This window comes from Argopecten irradians, chromosome 14, assembly GCF_041381155.1.
Source record: "Argopecten irradians isolate NY chromosome 14, Ai_NY, whole genome shotgun sequence".
NCBI lineage: Eukaryota > Metazoa > Mollusca > Bivalvia > Pectinida > Pectinidae > Argopecten > Argopecten irradians.
The window spans coordinates 34,941,786-34,961,080 of record NC_091147.1 but is presented as its reverse complement, the minus strand read 5'-3'; the positions used below and the strand labels follow the sequence as shown (position 1 = coordinate 34,961,080).

The 19,295-nt window shown below is 34.7% G+C and overlaps 1 protein-coding gene across 3 annotated transcripts; it reads right to left on the bottom strand.

Moving 5' to 3' along the window:
• Window positions 1–4,308: 4,308 nt before the first annotated feature.
• Window positions 4,309–18,230, bottom strand: LOC138307903 (metallo-beta-lactamase domain-containing protein 1-like). Of its 3 annotated transcripts, none has more exons than XM_069248834.1 (7): window positions 18,129–18,230; window positions 17,688–17,764; window positions 16,503–16,644; window positions 15,844–15,942; window positions 15,068–15,231; window positions 9,627–9,741; window positions 4,309–8,805 (listed from the first exon to the last, which is right to left on the bottom strand). In XM_069248834.1, exons 3-7 carry the CDS (start codon window positions 16,552–16,554, stop codon window positions 8,537–8,539), a joined length of 699 nt encoding a protein of 232 aa, XP_069104935.1. In that variant the 5' UTR covers window positions 16,555–16,644; window positions 17,688–17,764; window positions 18,129–18,230; the 3' UTR covers window positions 4,309–8,536. The 3 variants fall into 3 exon arrangements, with proteins under 3 accessions (XP_069104935.1, XP_069104933.1, XP_069104934.1); XM_069248832.1 differs by lacking the exon at window positions 15,068–15,231 and adding an exon at window positions 13,162–13,325; XM_069248833.1 differs by lacking the exon at window positions 15,068–15,231 and adding an exon at window positions 13,162–13,325 and having other exon boundaries at window positions 18,112–18,161.
• Window positions 18,231–19,295: the final 1,065 nt, after the last annotated feature.

Sequence of the window (19,295 nt, the reverse complement as noted above, 5' to 3'; positions counted from 1 at the left end):
GAATATTACAGAGAGAGCGAAGCCCAACTTCATAGCAACACAGTCAACCACAGTGTACCGTTATACAATTATTTTGATGAACATCAACGGATCAAAATCCCATGTCTTCTTTTGCCGTCAGCTTCACTATGAGATTGATGGTCAAGTGGTGGATATAACGTCAATGATAGTAAACCCTAGAGTATGGAGGATGACACTTTCCGTAAACGAAAAAATACTTTCCTATTTACGGAAAGTGTCGAAGGTCCCCGATTGCCTTTCGATTCAGTTTGAAATGTATTTCGTAGCGTCGTCAATTGTGCGCAACCTTTGGTTTATACGCTCTGTTAATTCCTGTAACAGCTGTATTGGGAAATCAAGGTTTTACTAATTAATAACATTAATAGTAATTAATAGGTACGTTGTCATGCATGTTTGAGTATAGTATCGATTTTGTTTTAGAAGCAGAACACAGGAAATCAATATTTGATGGTTTTAATCGACATGCAGTGTAGAAACATGATCGTGTGACGTTATGATATTGCTTTATACAGTTCGAAAATTAATAAAGGTGTTCCAAATGATAGATGTACGTGTATTTGTTTAAACTAATTATAATTATAAATGTGTAGTCATAAAAGCACGTGTTAATTACATTACAACACTAATACAAGGAACGGAATCCCTAACTTTCAAAAATCGCTTTAAATTGTTGTTTTGTGCAGTCTTTTGAGGAAGGGAAATGTCCAATAGACCCGATACTAAATTAGCAATGACACACATGATCGCTAACCACTAGCTCAGGGCCGTAGGGTCCTTTTGCCCCCCCCCCTTTCGCCGACTGAAATGTTCTAAAAATGCATACTTGAAAGAAAAAAGAGTCCTCCTGCACATTTTTCCTACTTCATTCAAAAAACAATTTTCGCTGCGCGGCGCATTTCCTAAAACGTTCAAGCATATAATGTTCAAACCTTTAATAGTAGAAATTCAATACACATGAACTACATTTAAAATGTCCATTAAAGGATTCTACGTACTACATTTGTATTTTGAACAAAAAATGTCTCTTAAAAGATTACTTTGTTTATATGTCTTAGCAAGACAATTAATTCATAAGCCGGTATGTTCAGATCGAGCAGGGTTGCATTATGATATGACGACACAATTATCAGAATTATCATTTCTAAATGCAGGTTACTTCAAATCGAAAAATTACCATGGTAAGAACGCTTTAAAATCATTAAAATGCATCGTAAAACTCATCTTAGCCACTCTAAAACGTAATATTTTTTTCCTGGGGGAGACCCCCGAAACCCTCCAAACACTAAATCTTCGGGCGCTCGCAAATTCATCAAAATGCATCGTAAAACTCATCTTAGCCATTCTAAATCGTAATATTTTTTCCCGGGGAGACCCCCGAACCCCCCCAAACACCAAAATCTCGCGCTTTCGGGCGCTCGCAAAGTCATCAAAATACATTGTAAAACTCATCTCAGCCATTTTAAATCGTAATATTTTTCCCGGGGTCGACCCCCAGACCCCAAAATCTCGCGCCTTCGGCGCTCACACGCTAATTTGACCAATTTGCGTACATTCGTTAATGTCCTTTTATCGACCCCATGGCCACTGTCTATAAATGTGTACAAGGATTATATTAATGACATATGAAAAATGTATATAAAGTATATATGGTTGTGTTTTGAATTAATCTCCTCCTGTAGGTGCGGCGCGGTGGGGAGGGGGGTGTGTTGAATGAATCTCCTCCTGTAGGTGCGGCGCGGGTTACAAAATATTGAGGACCTTTGCCCACCATTACGTTTCATCTTCCTACGCCACTGTATCTGCTATTATAAAGCAACCAGAAAAACCCACTCACCAACAACCTCTCGTTTTTTCACTCTCTCATGTTCAGTAAAAGCTCATATATAGCCTCTCTTCCTTCCTTCACAGTCTCTCACACTTCTCAAATTTATCTCTTAGGCAAGCTCCCTCACTTTCTTTATTCCCTGCATCCCTATCTCTCCTTACCCTCTCCCTTTAACATTCTCTCTCACTCTCTCTCTCTCTCTCTCTCTCTAATTAGTTATTCACAAAAAAAGTTGTTTTAAGATTTTAGCCTATTTGATTCCAATGACCTTGAATGAAGAGCAAGGTCATTCATTTGAACAAACTTGGTAGCCTTTCATCCCAGCATGCCGCAAGCCCAATATGAGTACCCTGTGCCTTTCGGTTCTTGAGAATAAGTTGTTTAAAGATTCTAGCCTTTTTGACCCATGTGACCTTGACTGAAGGTCAAGGTCATTCATTTGAACAAAATTGGTAGTCCTTTATTCCAGCATGCCACAGGTCCAATGTAAGGTCTCTTGGCCTCTCAGTTATTCACAAGAAGTTGTTAAAAGATTTTAGCCTTTTTGACCCCTGTGACCTTAAATGAAGATTAAGGTCATTCATTTGAAAAAATGGTAGCCCTTCATGCCAGCATACTGCAGACCAAATGCGAGTACTCTGAGCCTTTCTGTTATTGAGAAAAAGTTGTATAATGATTTTAGCCTTTTGACCACTGTGATAATTGGTCATCCTGGCCCTGAGATGACCTAAAAAGTAATGAAACGAAACGAATCAAAGCCTCCACCTTTAATACGTATTCATTCCTCGCTACTCTATGGGTTACTATCACTGACGTTTTATCCACCCCTGGACCATTTCGTAGTAAAACTTGAGCCAGTAAAGGAGAGAAAAACAAACCTGACCCATCTTAGACCTTTAGAGACTTCCTTTGAATTCTAAAGAGAGAGTCATGCCCTATTTCAAAGCAACTCAGTCAACCACAGTGTACTATTATACAATTCCTTTGGTGTACATCAAAGGATCAAATTATCCGTGTCTTCTGTTGCCTTCAGTTTTACTATGGAATAGTCCAGGTGTGTATATCACGACAGTGACAGTAACCCCTAAATATACTCAAATGCTTTCCATTGTACCCTTAAACGTTGTCATATTGCAATTGGATATCTGCAAAAGGTCAGATAGTGTAGATAGTAACACAAGGATATGAGAATCAGTTACAGTTTATGTAACTATGGGCCCACCAGAGTGCCCATAGACTATACACGTATACAGTACTTAATATCAAAGAAACACAATTTAACAAAGCATGACAATTTATTGACTCGTGCCCTATCCAGGCCACGAACTCACGATCTACGGCACCCAGTCGCCTAGCCAAACATACCTGCGCCTTCTACCACATACAGTTCTATGTAGAGTATGATTTTTACCGATTTCTCTTTATCTAGACCACTAAAACGCCAAAGAGTGGTTGGTCCATAATTATATAAACTGTAAATAATTCTCAGATCCCTGTGGCTAACTAAGGCTGTAGATATGTTCCCATGGACAGGGATGAAATGTTGATCGACCTTCAATCAAGGTCGAATTCATCAAATATATCAGAACCTGAACTTTTTGTATTGAAAGAGTTCTTTTGTATTGCCTAAATTGTTTGCCACTACTGTAGTGTTGTATTGTACCAATAGCCATGAGCCTTTTTGCTTGTTACTTGATTGAGTACATGTCACAGAAGAATGGTCCTATCTATGATGTGTTGTGAAGTTCCTGTGTTTTGGAGACTGCTGTACTTGTATTGTATCTTACGAGAGTAAATCGCTTTCCCTTTGAATGGTGAAGCATCACTAAAATATGTCACCATAGACATTAAATCGCAACACCTATGTGGTAACCAGTCGTCAAACATCCTTGATACTCCAGGGGTTACTGTCACTGATGTTATAGCCTACCCTGGATTATCTCATGGTAAAACTGGAGGCAACAGCACAGAACAGGTAATTTAGTCCTTTGATGTTTAACAAACAATCTAAATTTAACAAAAGAGCCGTAAAACGGTACAATGTGGTTGGCTGTGTGGCTTTTGATGTTTGGCGTTGCTCTCTCTGTATTCGTCAAAGGAAATCTTTTCAGGCCTGTGATTGGTTCAGATTTTTTCTCATGAGATGCCTTCAGTTTTACTGTTTGGTGTGGATATAACATCAGTGATAGTAACCCCTAAGAATTGAGGATGGTCGTCACATTGCTACACGTTAATTTAAATGGTACTACTTTAAACTATGGTGCGGCTCTCTGCCAGTGGAGCCTTCATCACAAGAGTGACGCCCAACTTATAACCATTAATTCCACAAATGAAATTCACAAACTTGTGAAATGGAAATCATGAAATTTAGTAATCATGAAAGAAAGTTACTTTACAGTAAATAATTGTAATGAAAGGATTTTGAACAAAATACCTTATGGATAATAAAACAAACTAAAATGTAGCTTTTTAAATAAAACAACATTTATTGATGCACCAGCAAGCAATCAATTATCATGAACAAATGTTAATTGATAATTAACAATCAGTAAATTTACAGTATCACAAATTGAATATTGTATTCAGGTAACCTTAAAATATTTTAAATCCTTTAAAAATAATATGTCTGATTTTAGTGTATTATGCAGGCTATACAAATTTATGTAAATCTTGATTCACATTTTTTCAAAATTAAAAGTTTAATTATAGATTTTCCTGTGAGAACAAATCTCAATGTCTGATTTCTTGCTGCTAAAACGTGGAATATAATATGAACACCATATAACTCATTCACCCCTGAAATTTCATAATGGACTGGTCCAGTGTTTTATTTAGAAGAGCCTAAATGTGTCTTTAGGGGTGAATGAGTTAAGTGTCTTGTACAAATCATTTCCTAAACATATGTAAATTTTTCATATTTCTTAACTTATTTGAACCTTTATTGAGTAACAATATCACCCCTGAAATTCCAAAATGGACTAATCCAGACTTTGAACTGGAAGAATCTAAATGCCTCTTCCGGGTGAATCTAAATGCTTTGCCTTATCTAAAAACATAAATTCTCGTTCATAATTTAACAAGGATGAACAGATCAATTAAAACTAAAATTTACCAAGAGATTTCAATCTTTACACTAAAGCATTAATTAGAGTTTAGAATTGCTGGTACAATGACCAGATTTAATAAGCTGAATTAAAAAATAAAAAACAATATTTTGCAAACCTAGACAAAAATTACAACAGCCAATATTCAGCACCACCCTCAAGCTTTATATTATGAGAGTTATAATATTCCGGCATTGGACGGTAGAAATACTTAGCAATGGGGATCACATAAGAATGAAAAGCAGGATATATATCTTTTTGCTCACACATAGCCCAAAAAAGCTCAACATTGTCTCGATCAAAATAAATATATTACCCATACTCGGAAAACACATTGCACCTTTTCATGGCTTGTTGTATGAATACTAATAATAGTGGTTTTATATCATGAATCCTTAACAAAAATTCTTTAGAAAATTTAATCAAAATAGAAAGTTTCTTAGTTGAGAAGATATAAGCAAATTCAAGTAAGGAATAAAATCAAAATTAATGTATTACTGAACAAGAGAACCCAGAGGGATCTTGGCGCCCACCAAAGAATGATCTATGTCTGACAATGGAAAGAGGGATCTTTTCTCTGCTTTTCAAACTTTTGCAAACATACTATATATAAAATTTGAGACAGGTCACAGATCGCTTCAGTACTTCCTGAGAAACAGCAGTAACAAACTTCAACTATCAAAATCCAAGATGGCTCCTTGGCGGCCATCTTGATGATTGATCGGTCCCAAATCGAAATATGCACAACTAGGGCCCTAGGGGAACCTATATATGAAATTTGAGACAGATTCATTCAATACTTTCTGAGAAATAGCGATAACAATCTTAACTATCAAAATCCAAGATGGCAGCCTGGCGGCCATTTTGTTGACCGATCGATCCAAAAACGCATTATGTACAACTAGAGCCCTAGGGGAACCTACATATGAAATTTGAGAAAGATCCCTTCAGTACTTTGTGAGATATAGCGATAACAATCTTTAACTATCAAAATCCAAGATGGCTGCCTGGCGGCCATCTTGTTGACCGATCGGTCCCAAAACGCAACATGCACAACTAGGACCCTAGGGGAACCTATATATGAAATTTGAGACAGATCCCTTCAGAACTTTCTGAGAAATAGCGACAACAAATTTTAACTATCAAAATCCAAGATGGCTGCCTGGCGGCCATCTTGTTGACCGATCGGTCCCAAAACACAACATGCACAACTAGGACCCTAGGGGAACCTATATATGAAATTTGAGACAGATCCCGTCAGTACTTTCTGAGAAATAGCGATAACAAACTTTAACTATCAAAATCCAAGATGGCTGCCTGGCGGCCATCTTGTTGACCGATTGGTCCCAAAATGCAATATGCACAACTAGGGCCCTAGGGGAACCTACATATGAAATTTGAGACAGATCCCTTCAGTACTTTCTGAGAAATAGCGACAACAAATTTTAACTATCAAAATCAAAGATGGCTGCCTGGCGGCCATCTTGTTGACCGATCGGTCCCAAAACACAACATGCACAACTAGGACCCTAGGGGAACCTATATATGAAATTTGAGACAGATCCCGTCAGTACTTTCTGAGAAATAGCGATAACAAACTTTAACTATCAAAATCCAAGATGGCTGCCTGGCGGCCATCTTGTTGACCGATTGGTCCCAAAATGCAATATGCACAACTAGGGCCCTAGGGGAACCTACATATGAAATTTGAGACAGATCCCTTCAGTACTTTCTGAGAAATAGCGATAACAAACTTTAAGTATCAAAATCCAAGATGGCTGCCTGGCGGCCATCTTGTTGACCGATTGGTCCCAAAATTCAATATGCACAACTAGGGCCCTAGGGGAACCTACATATGAAATACGAGACAGATCCCTTCAGTACTTTCTGAGAAATAGCGATAACAAGAATTGTTAACGGACGGACGGACGGAAGGACGGACGGACGGAAGGACGGACGGACCACGGACAAAAAGCGATTTGAATAGCCCACCATCTGATGATGGTGGGCTAAAAAAATCCATGATATTACTTTTTATTCAATAACCCCCAATCTAATCAAATATTATGAATTAGGATGTTTACTATGATTAAAGATGCTCCATCTCTGACAAATGATAATTTTTCTCTATCAAAAACAGGAGCAGATGATGAGTATTTTTCTTCCATTACAAAAGTTACTTACTTTACACTATTACCAACATTGCAAAGTCTGAACTTCTTATTTTATTTCAAGATAAAAATATCAAAAATAGTTAATTGCATCCCGAAAAAATTCTGTGGCACTATGTCCTATATGGAATGCAGTACTGATTGCGCATGCACCAAAAGCAAAATCAATAATTTTTTTTAGTTAATTAGACGTATATATAAATGATTAAACACCAATTATTGTTCATATGATGCGTATATTTTATGCTGTGTAAGCAGTGAAGCATCTTTAAAGTATGTATATGTTTGTATCCACATAATCATAATAAAACCCTAAACACAACAAGATGTTTTACCTCCGACAGAGAAAAATCAATTTATATGCCTGCGCACTCAGTTTTGCATTCAACAAGGAATTAAATACTACAGAATTTTTCGTGATGCAATAATTAATTTCAAATATTTTAAAGATACATGTAAATAAGATACTCAATCTTTCAATGGACCATATAAGTGATAAGAAGGTTACTTTTGTAACTTATAATACAGTTGCCTGTTCTTGTTTTCAAATGATAAGATTTTAAGATATACATTTCATTGGCGGTGAAGTACCCTTAATATAAATAATAATAATTCACATTTTTCTTTTATGTTTTAAGAATTTTTAGAAAGAGTTATCTCCCTTTTCCCATATAATGAAAGTGACTTGTATCAATTTATAATACCGTTTTAACAAGATAAATTTTCCAATTAAAAAGAATCTATTGCTAAAATGATTTTATGTGAAACAACAGAATCACATCAAAACTTAATTTCACAAATAATCAAATTTCTAATAGTTTTAAACAAAGACATTTTACTTCACGTGAAAAAAGACTTCTATCATAATTAAAAACCTTCGTTCAAAATTTGACTAGTTTTAAATAGGGATACTTTCCCTTCACATGAAAGTATTTGAGATAAATAAATTCAATATTCATCTCTAAATAAAACTGACGAAAATCCATTTGAAATGATGTATCTATCTATTACTGTTTTGTAGAATTACATTAGATTTTTTAGGTAATGCTACAAGGATGAGAAATCCTTTAATTAGCTTTATATAACTTGATAAAAACTGTTTCTATTTTTCAATCAAGAAATCCATAATTCAAACATACTTTATCATTCAAATAATAAAGAACTATTCTCTTGCATAAATAATTTCATTCTTACCTAAAAATGAAATTGCCGAAACACAAGAAAAAAATTTAAGATTCAATAACGCTTGATTTGAGATGTCAATATTTCCAATAAAAGATATGGATTTCAACTAGCATGACATACATTTGTTTCATTCTTCCATTAACTCACTCACCCCTGAAATTTCATAATGGACTGGTCTAATTTTAGAAGAGTCTAAATGTGTCTTCAGGGGTGATGGAATAAATTTGTCTCTAATCATCTTCCATGACGACATATTCCAGTGTTGTAGATTCAGATTTCCCAGCACCAGTTGTTTCTTGAATTTCTTCATAGTACATGACGACCCTTAACTGGCGTTTGTAGGCTTCAGGTACTTTGAACATTTCCCCGTGGCCGGGCACTATGTAGTCTGCTATCCGTAGGATGTTAATCCTGCTTTGCTCCTGGGCATCTGGCTTTTCACTGTTGTCCTGCCATAAACTCGGATTTTCTAGGTCCTCTTTACACTCAAACAAATCACCTGTAAAACACAACAATCAATTTCTATCTTACGGTATTAATTAATTACATTGTAGTATTAATTAATTAGTAATCAGGGCCCAGTTCCATCAAAATTCCTTAACTTTAAGGAATTCCTTTGAATATATAATAGCAAAACTCAAGGCTCTCTTTGTGACAATAAATGAGAATCGAAGGTAGTTTGGTACTTAAATATTAACCAAAATGATTGAATACCGTTACACTGTAGTTGACTGCTCTCTCTGTAATTTCATGAAAGTCTTTGCAGGCCTTTGATTGGTCAATTTTATTCTCCTGAACTACTCTAAGCTTTGTTATGAAATATTCCAGTGCTGGACATATAAATAGAGGTTACACAATGAGTGGTTTTTGAATATTGAATTTATTCCACACGAGTTAATTATTTTTTAAAAGTTGCAAAAGACACAAGCTTTAGCGAGTGTCTTTTGTAACTTTTAAAAAATAACTTACGAGTTTGGAATAAATTCAATATTTAACAACCACGAGTAGTGTGACCTGTTTCTACCACAATCATATTCATTTCTAGCCGATAGAACTACGGCAGGGATATGGTAACGTGTGTTTAACGAAATATGCAAATAAGGTGTAGTAATATGTTTATCAGCAAAAAGACACTAATTAGTATTAAAAAATCATCGTTTGATAAAGAATCCATCGATATCAATTCTATTGCGGTGATAGTAACCCATGGAGTATCAAGGATGACAGAGACCATAAGTTAGAATTATTGCTCTCTCATCCCTGTACCAGTGTTAGCCAGTAACTGGTTTACCGCTTACAAGACTCCGTCTCAATGATTACCTGTGATTGCCACTGTCCCCAATTTGGTGTTACGGACGATTACCGACACGTCGGATCCAGTATGGCCGGGAGTTGGGACAACTTCTACATCATCGTCAATTTCATACGGGATTCCCTATGAAATCACAGAATATCAGATTAATATGCAATTCAATGAAATCACAGAATTTCTGATTAATACGTAATTCAATGAAATCACAAAATTTCAGATAAATGAAATAAGATTAATATGTAATTCAATGAAATCACAAAATTTCAGATCAATGAAATCACAGAATTTCAGATTAATATATAATTCAATGAAATCACAAAATTTTAGATTAATATGTAATTCAATGAAATCACAGAATTTCAAATTAGCAACATCTTCAATTTATAGTATATTCGATGATCATTCCAATATCAACTATATAAATATCATGATTTTAAATTAATTTCTGACACCAAAATCTCACAATACAGTAAAACACGATTATAACGAACGAAATAAATTTGTTACATGCATAATTCGCTATACACATATTACAATCACCCGGTATATAGGAAACTTGACAGTGAATGGAATTTCTATGTTAAAGCATGATTTCATTGTAGGTATGTCCATTATAAACATATTTTACTGTACGTATACATGTATATATATTTTTAGGTTTAGCAGAAAAGGATCAAATTTCCTTACATCATCCTAGACTCAAGAAAACAGCATCATGTTTGTCTTACAGTCAGTTATTCTCAAAAACAGTAAATTAATTCTCATCGAAACTAAAACCTCGCCTGCAGCCAGACAAGGCATATCAAATCTAGATACATTTAGATTTCAAAGGTAATCAAAGTTTAACATTATACACTATAAAGGTTTTCAGACTAATTTTTAATCAAAGACAAATTAGATATCAAAAACTTTGTAAATCGCTAGATGCTACAACAAATTAAATCTTCTTTAGTTAATTGCAAACAGTTAGTCCCCAATCAACTGTATGGACAAGTTCAATTCACACATTCAGAGTTATTACATAAACAGGAGAATACAGAAAAGATGCTTCATTGTTTTAATAATGTGTTAGCTAAGGAAATTAGTACAAACAACTATAAACTAATGACTTAAATCAAGTTAACACTGGCACTGGAACCATATTTAGCACATTGCTTTAGTTTGAAACATTTCCCAATAGCCAGGCAGTATTAAGTCTGCTAAACCTGTCTATATTATTTGGCCATTAATATATGTAAAGCAGGTTTAGCGGACTGGACAGTATATATTTAGTATTTAGTCGGTATGTCCCTGAGTACATGCAAAGTAATTAATTGTGGCGTTAATCAGCAGTTAATTAGAGACAAAATGTAGATTTGTCTTTCTCAGAGACAGAAATTGAATGCACCTCTATTAATATCTGGTTACAGTGCTAGAGTTGCTAGAGTAAATTTAGAATATACTGTTAACAAAACTTTTTGGCATGCAATTAAGTTTCTTGAATTTCATGGGCGATAAGAAATTGTGAAACTACATATTCACGAAAAACTGTTTCAAATACAAAGTAAAGTATAACTTCAGAAGTTAAGAACACAAAATTAAATCTCAGCAATAACGTCCTTAGGTATAGAGGTATGAAATTTAGTAAAAGCAAAAACAAGATGGCTTACAGTACATATTAATTAATTTCATTAGATTGTTAGTCACACAACAAAGTATGCGTCATGACTGATCAACTTTACATTTCCAAACTCAAATAATTAAACTCTTCTAAATCAAATGAGTTAAATTGAGTTTCAACAGTTTCTGCACCAAAACAATTGCCAGGTACTTAAGTCACCTTAGATATTGTTTGTTAATATTACCTACATTGTATATATAATTAGCACTCTATATCATGTATACAATTAATGTAACTGTATTAGGATAAGGTTTTCTCTAAAGTTTTACAAAGTGATACAAATGATATTGCGTCTTTTGTAAAATGTTTCAAATGGTCGCAATTGTTCAACTATAAATTGTCAACATACAGTCACACCTGTATTAGCGACCACCTCTGTATATTGTCCACCTACTTAATTAGACCACTTTCTCATGGTTCTAAACGGCCAACTTCAACAAAATTTGCCCTGTGTATATATAAAAGACCTTCGCCGATTGGCTATACTGTATAAATAAAAAAATTTCTTGGTCCATTGGGTGTATATCAATGAGGATTCAGCCAGTAAAGAATGGACAGAAAAAAAAATCACTTTGAATATGTTAGAAAGGAGAGATGATACAAACATCAGTGGTTTTTAAAACGTTATGATGGACATTTTTCCATAAATCCTTAGCCTTTGGGACAGAAAAAGACCACATCTACATAGGTTTGTGACTAAATATTTGACACTAAATACATGTATATCAGTTAGTAGTAACAATATACCGGATTGCTTTGTGAGCCATAACTTCTGTGCTGTATCTAAAATACAACTTTAGAGTTTTCTGTAGCTTTATCCTGCAATTTCCGTCTTTGCATTTTACAGATTTACCTCCCTTGGAAATATAGGTATCAGTTTTAGTGATGCCATTATTGTGTGAGCAAAACTCTTGTTTTTTTTCTCTAAACTGTATAGTGTTATGCACACAAAAACATGACATCACAATCAAAACCCACGCGCAAGAGCAAGTAACTCTGAAATAAGCATTCATCTCGTCTTCATATAACTTTCAGAGTAAATTTATTGAAATAAAATCATCCTTCTAATTTCTTTGACGTAAATGAACTGAACATGATCATTAAGTAGGAAAAAACGACAAAATCTCACTTCACTTCTCACTTAAAGGCCCACTACCTTTCCGGAGCAAAATTTAAAGGTTTCTTAACAACATTAATAACAAAAGAAAATATATATCGATGGCTTAAGATGAGGTTACAAAACCAAACATATGCAAGATTTCCTGTCTAATGTACGATAACAGTGGAGATTCATTTCGCTGTTTTGCCGTCTGGCGCAGTGATAGTCAACTACCGCGCGGCATTTAGGACGACGGCGGGAAACATAAAACGACCCGCGTTATGAAAATTAACATTTCATTTATTCTAATTAAACAGTTCTGAAGGTGATGATAAGTGTGCTAGTAAACGTATAGTTAATAACTTCTGCGACTCTACAAAATTATTGATCTCGTTTTACATTCCTTTTTTAAAAATTAAAAGCCGTTTCTGAAAGGTAGTGGCCCTTTAATTAGAATTTCAATACGGGAGTTTCGAGATCCCAAAATGACGTGTGTGAAGTACAATTTACCATCGATTAGTCCCACCATCTGGTGGTTATGTATCATCGTTGGACACGCGTTTTGTGACGCCATAATCATCAGAAGGTTGGACTTATCGACGGTTAGTTGTACTTTACCTATGTCTTTTACGAAACTCCCTTAGAAAATAGTTTAAAGGTTCTAGATTATATTCAGAGGGAAAGAAAGGAAAATAACGAGAGAAGGAAACAGTTTACACAAATATTCATAAAGTGTATTTAAGTAAAAACAGGTGAATTTTGAACTTATGAAAAATTAACCTACCATGTCAAAATTATGGGATATATATTCATCGCCATGACAAATGTCATGTGACAGGATGTGGGTGGCATGGAGAAAGAGGTTGAGGTTTCCGACATGATCAGAGTGTCCGTGGGTACACACCACATACTCGATCTTATCTGGGGAGGTACTGTGCTTCTCTAAACCTACAAAAATTTAGAGATATTACTACAGTATTGTGAAAAATAAATTTGGTTATACATTAATTTTTTTTTTTAATTTCTTGAAATACTTGAAATATACTGAAAACTAGAATTAAGAAAGAGTCATAGAGGGCCTGTGTGGCTCACATGGTTAGTTTTGTAATAATCACTTATCTGGCTTAAAACAGAACACACAAAAATGTCATGTAATGCAATGAATTCAATATATATGGGGGTTTTGAGATACCAATATGACATGAGTAAAGCATGATTTACAGTAGAATAGTTCCACCTTCTGGTGATGTCAAAATGTGACCTCACAATCACTGTAAGGTGGGACTAATCAACAGTAAATCTAACTTAACCCACGTCGACACATTGAAATTTTAATATACTGGTACAGCCATTCATATGGTTCAGATCTAGAAAAGAAGTCTGACCAAATTAACACTGACACCTCAAACCTCTAGGGTTCAGCCCAATTCATGTACCGGTACATACAAAATTTGAGCGAATCCGTTCATAACTTGAAGAGAAGATGTTTGTTATAGCAAATAGACCTTTCTGATTCCGTTCTCATGTTCCGTGGGGCAAGTCCAACCATTTGAACAATTTTGAATCTCCTCCTAAGTACTCTAAGTGAACCTTTCTTCAAATCAGTGAAACTATATCACAAGAAGCTCTCCTCCTATTTTGAAATTGAAATTGACACTAATTATATGTATCGGGGTGCAATATTGTATACAATTAAGTGTTGATTCATGCCATGCTTGTTAATTAATAAACAACAGTTCTAACGAGATCAGATTCAGTGCCATGAAACAAGACGGACAGCTATTGTCGTGTCACTTTTCGAATCACATTGATGTTTAGTTACAAAAACAGACAGTTAAAATAGCATATGTTTTTCTATTTTGTATTTACATATAACAGAGTTATCTGCCCTTGCTGGTAAGTATTAATTTTGACATCATGTTTTTGCGAGAAAAACGTCACAACTTTCGAAGAAAAAGATGTAAGTTTCGCCCACAGAATTATGACATCACATGTACTATGGATACCTACCTGCAAGGGAGCTAACTCTGTAATATACAAAGACGGTATATGATTGACTGACACAACTATAAGCATATGGTACCAACTGGGGAGAGTACAACATTTGATAACCAAACTAAAGCTTTAACTCATCCACCCCTAAAGACACATTTAGGCTCTTCTAAATCAAAGACTAGATCAGCCCATTAAAAAATTTCAGGGGTGAATGAGTTTATCAAGCTCATTGTGTACTGTGGAATCTCATAAACAAAATTTCATTTTTATTTATAGAAGCATCTAACAGTGACCAATCACATATAGGAACATGGCTTTAACTAGTGGGTCTTTGGGGTAGATAACTTATGTAAGGGCCCCACTTTTAATGTAAATCATTTCATTGCTAGCCAAATTCACTACTAGCATTTTTTCCCACGATATTGTAAGATGAAAAGTTGAAAAGATTGATTTACAAATAGAGAGCTAGAAGACTCTGACCCTGAAATATTATCTTCAGTAATTTACAGACTCACCTAGACTGGAACTGACATCAAGAGATGAAAATTAATATTCTACACTCACATTAAAAAAATCCTACATAAGTTGACGTATACGATTGTTATTTATCTTCAAACTAAATCATACATGTCTTTTTTATCTTTAATTTATTTGAGATTCCACAACACATGGCCTGGGTCCATGCTCAGATTTACCTGGTGAAATGCATGAAGGTAAAAGTTTTCGTGATGGTAGATTTTTCCAGCAATGATCTGGATTGCTCCAGTAAACAGGTTCAAATTGCCAACTTTATCGGACAGGGCACTAGTACCCACAACGAACCGAACCTCGAAAGGTAGAATACCATGTTCTTCAAGACCTAGTGATTTTTTAAAATAAATTAAATTCTTTCATAAATGTTTTGACTTGACAGAGAAAAATTCAAAGAAATTATGTTGCTGATTCCTTCTAAGATTTCAATTGTCGATATTATATTTTGATGACTTTTCCTAAATAGAGGTTTGAGGAAAATAAACTGGCAAACAGGAATATTCATCACCTTAATTTCAAACTTCCACTTTTTTTTGTAATTTCTTTTTAATATCTATCTTAGCAGAGATGACCAAAAGAATATACAGCGGACTCTGCAATAGAATGGATGCGGATAGTCCGGAAAACTCTCAATACAGACAAAAATATTAGGGAACGGATTACAGTAACGTTACATATTAAGCAAGGACAGAATTTGGTAGACTGGAAAGTTTGTAATCTGGCTGGTTTCAGCTGGAATTGAATTGATTGAGGTGTCAGGATTATCAAGGGCTGTGTTTAAAACACATGGATGTTACCTTTTTGCATACAATAAGTCCAATTTAGTCCATTCTAATAAGCACAGATTAACTTTTCTTTTAATATATAAGTTGTGAATAATATTTAGTGTATGGTTCTATAATCATCTGTTGAATATTCAACCATTCTCTGATGATGTCACCTTTCAGTATGAGGTCTTTGTCCCAAGGATTCCCTGTATCCACGATGATATTCTTCGCACCCTTCAGCAAAGTAATGGTACCACATGCTTTCTGATGCCCTGTGAAACATATCCAAATTATATTCAAAATCAAAATACTGGAAAGCTTTACCATGCATTTAAGTTGATAGATACTGTGGACATATTTATTTTCGTGCAGTCAAACTTTTGCACAAATGCGAAAAAACTGGAAATTATGACTTAACAGCAGATATAAATTAGGTTAATTCAGTGATTCAATAATAGAAACACACTTTTACAAAATTCAATGCTGTACATGTACATTGAATGACATGTACAGTTCATTGAATTTTTTAACAGTCTTTTTATCATTTACAACTTACATTTTGGTTCCCAAATAACTTAGCGTCCCCTTTGTTACAATAATTAAAAGCTAGGGGCCCTAATTACAGTGAATATGGTATACACAAAAATACTGTTTAATCTTAGCACTTTAAACGTGGATATTTTCATTTTCTGACTTATAACTTTTAACAACAAAGATTATACATTTACAAAATATTACGCACAGTTGAATTTTTGCAAACAAGCGACCTTCGCGTAATTAGCGAAAATTCCCCCATGGCATAAATTTCCACGTTTAAGGTATATGTACTGACCTGGCCCTTGTTGTTCATTGTACCCTTCCTTTAGGATGGTCACTTCATACATCGTTACAAGGTTATGCCCTTCGAATTCACAACTTTGAAATTAACGAATCTACTCTAAAACCGCAGGCATCGTCGAAAACCCGTCGCAATGCTGTAACAAACATCCAAATATATTATCAAAAGAAATGAAAGGAAGATTGATTACATATTTGAGCATAGAGTAAGAAGCATAAATGTTGCACTTTTGATATCAATTATCGTATTCTACCCAATAAGCGCCCAAGTCATTCCTTTTCACTTTTTTTTCAATTCTTTTTAACGCCCAGGGCGCTTATTGGGTTGAATATGGTACTGCAAATGAAAATGATATGAATACAGGGATTTCAAGATCCTAATATACCACGTGGGTAAACTACAATTTACCATTGATTAGATCACCTTCCAGTGATCATGATGTCACAAAACGCACATCAAATGATGACATCATAATACCAGATGTTAGGACTATAGCTAATTGATGGTGAAATGTACTTTACTCATGTCATTTTGGGATCTCAAAACTCCCGTATTGATAAATGTGTGCTCTGGATTGCACTTGTGTGTTTAATCATTTAAAACACTGCTTCTCAAAAACTTTGAACTATATATGTACAGTATATAGTTGTAGAAGAACAGGGAAAATACACATAAGATTCCTGTCCAGTGCCCCGACCAGGAATTGAACCCAGATCTCCAGTGTGAAAAACTATGGCTCTGCCAACTGAGGCAAAGAAGCAATAATTGTCCGTCAGCTGAGTGACAGAGACCGTATTTAATATGATATACAAACCAAATGGACCCGCTCCTTTCTACTCATCCTGTTTTTCTTGTGATTTCTTAAACCTCAACCTGAGACTCTTTAACCACCTTCCATGGCTTATTTTTGGACGCCAAAATAGAAGAACAGGGAAAATAAACATATGTTTCATGTCGAGTGCCTCAACCAGTAATCGAAACCCGGGTCAATGGTGTGAAAAACTACGTCAGTAGTCTGAGCCAAAGAAGCATGTTCTGTCAGCGAGTGACAAAGACCGTATTAAACACTATGTACGAACCACACTGACCTGCTCCTTTTTCATAATTTACATGAAAGAGAATTAAAGACATTGTACATGTATGGGATATTGTGCCATCATTTATGATCAGTTTATATACCTTATATTTGAAATAGTGTCTGCTAAATCCTATTGATTCTTGAAATCAGGCTACAGACTGGTGGTGCCACAGCTTCCCTGAAATTATATCACTTCAAACTTTATATTTTTACCATAAACTTATATATATGCATGTATATATGTTTCTGATTTTTACCCGATCTTCAGTCGTATAGGAAAGATAAAAGACATGTGCAAGGCTAGATCTACAATATCCCAAGATATTAATTTGGCATCTGAGTATACAGTGCATATATCATTTTTTCAGAACTTTTCATGGAATGTTATTCATGTATGGCTTGCCAGACTTCAATATTTGCCATGCAATACTCTCCTGACTCGTGATGTTTTTTATCATACAGATGATGAGCCAAATGATATTTGAATAAATCCCATTCTACTGTGCAAATCTGCCATCAACGTACATTTATGATGCACATACCTGCCATTTATCTCATATCATTTATAACAGATCATAGTTCACCAACTTTCTAGAAATAACTAAAACCCTGGCGGAGAGATTCTACCAAGTTCGATAACTGACGAACCGGAAGTGACCGTGGAGAAAAGGGTAGCACGGTCTGCCACGATAATTTTACGAAGTGGAAAGCAACTGCTTTGAACCATGCATAAAATATCTTCTAAAATTTCTCTATACAATATGGAGATTTTTGTTTAAATGTCAATTCAAAAGATAAACATAAGTGACTCACCACAGTAGATTGTACAATTTATCAAAATAAGGCATATATTTAAAAATCTAAATATTCAATCTGTGTCATAACTGGGCGAGAATTTTGATGTGTTTTTCAATGACCTATTGAAAACCATAAGTTTTGTTGAATTTATATGTGAAAATCTTCTAAGACACAAACAAATTAGCATGTAAGATGCTTTATTCAACAATACAGAATTTTATGCACTGTAAGTTATTTTTAAGCCACCTGTAATTTTTGTTTTTAGCTATGAATGGTAAGATATAGTCGGAAACACAGTCGGAACACATCGCCCTCGTGAATGAAATGTAGTGAAAAAGTACAAGATAATCCGAATGTGGCTAGAATGTGCACGATAATTTATTAAAGATGCAACGCTAGCTTGACTGGAAAGCAATACAATTTTGAAGGAAGCTTCTTGGATTTTTCCTTAACTTCTGTAATGTTTTCCTATTTAGAATTTTAAGTTAAGGAATATCTGAGCCTTTATGCAAGTGACATTGCGTCTCAGAAAACTTATAGTGCTTCTGTTTTGTTGGTGATGCATTGCTTGTACATTTGTATGTGTTGGTTTTAACTTAACTCTGAAGTGAAAGTAATCCCTTAGTATTTTAGAATCTTAGTTATCAAGGACGTGGTTGCTTTTTTGTGAGAGTATTACTATTTTTAACCATTTATTGTATTTACATCAGCAGTTTGTATGCGGAAGATGCCATATACACCGTATAGCTCGTTTGAATAGAAATCGATTTTATACTTTGTTAATAAAAGCGTCTGTATAGATATGACGTAAGTTAGAAATATTTAAAGGGCCACTACCTTTCCGGAACGGCTTTTAATTTTTAAAATGGGAATGTAAAACGAGATCGAGAATTTTGTAGAGTCGCAAAAGT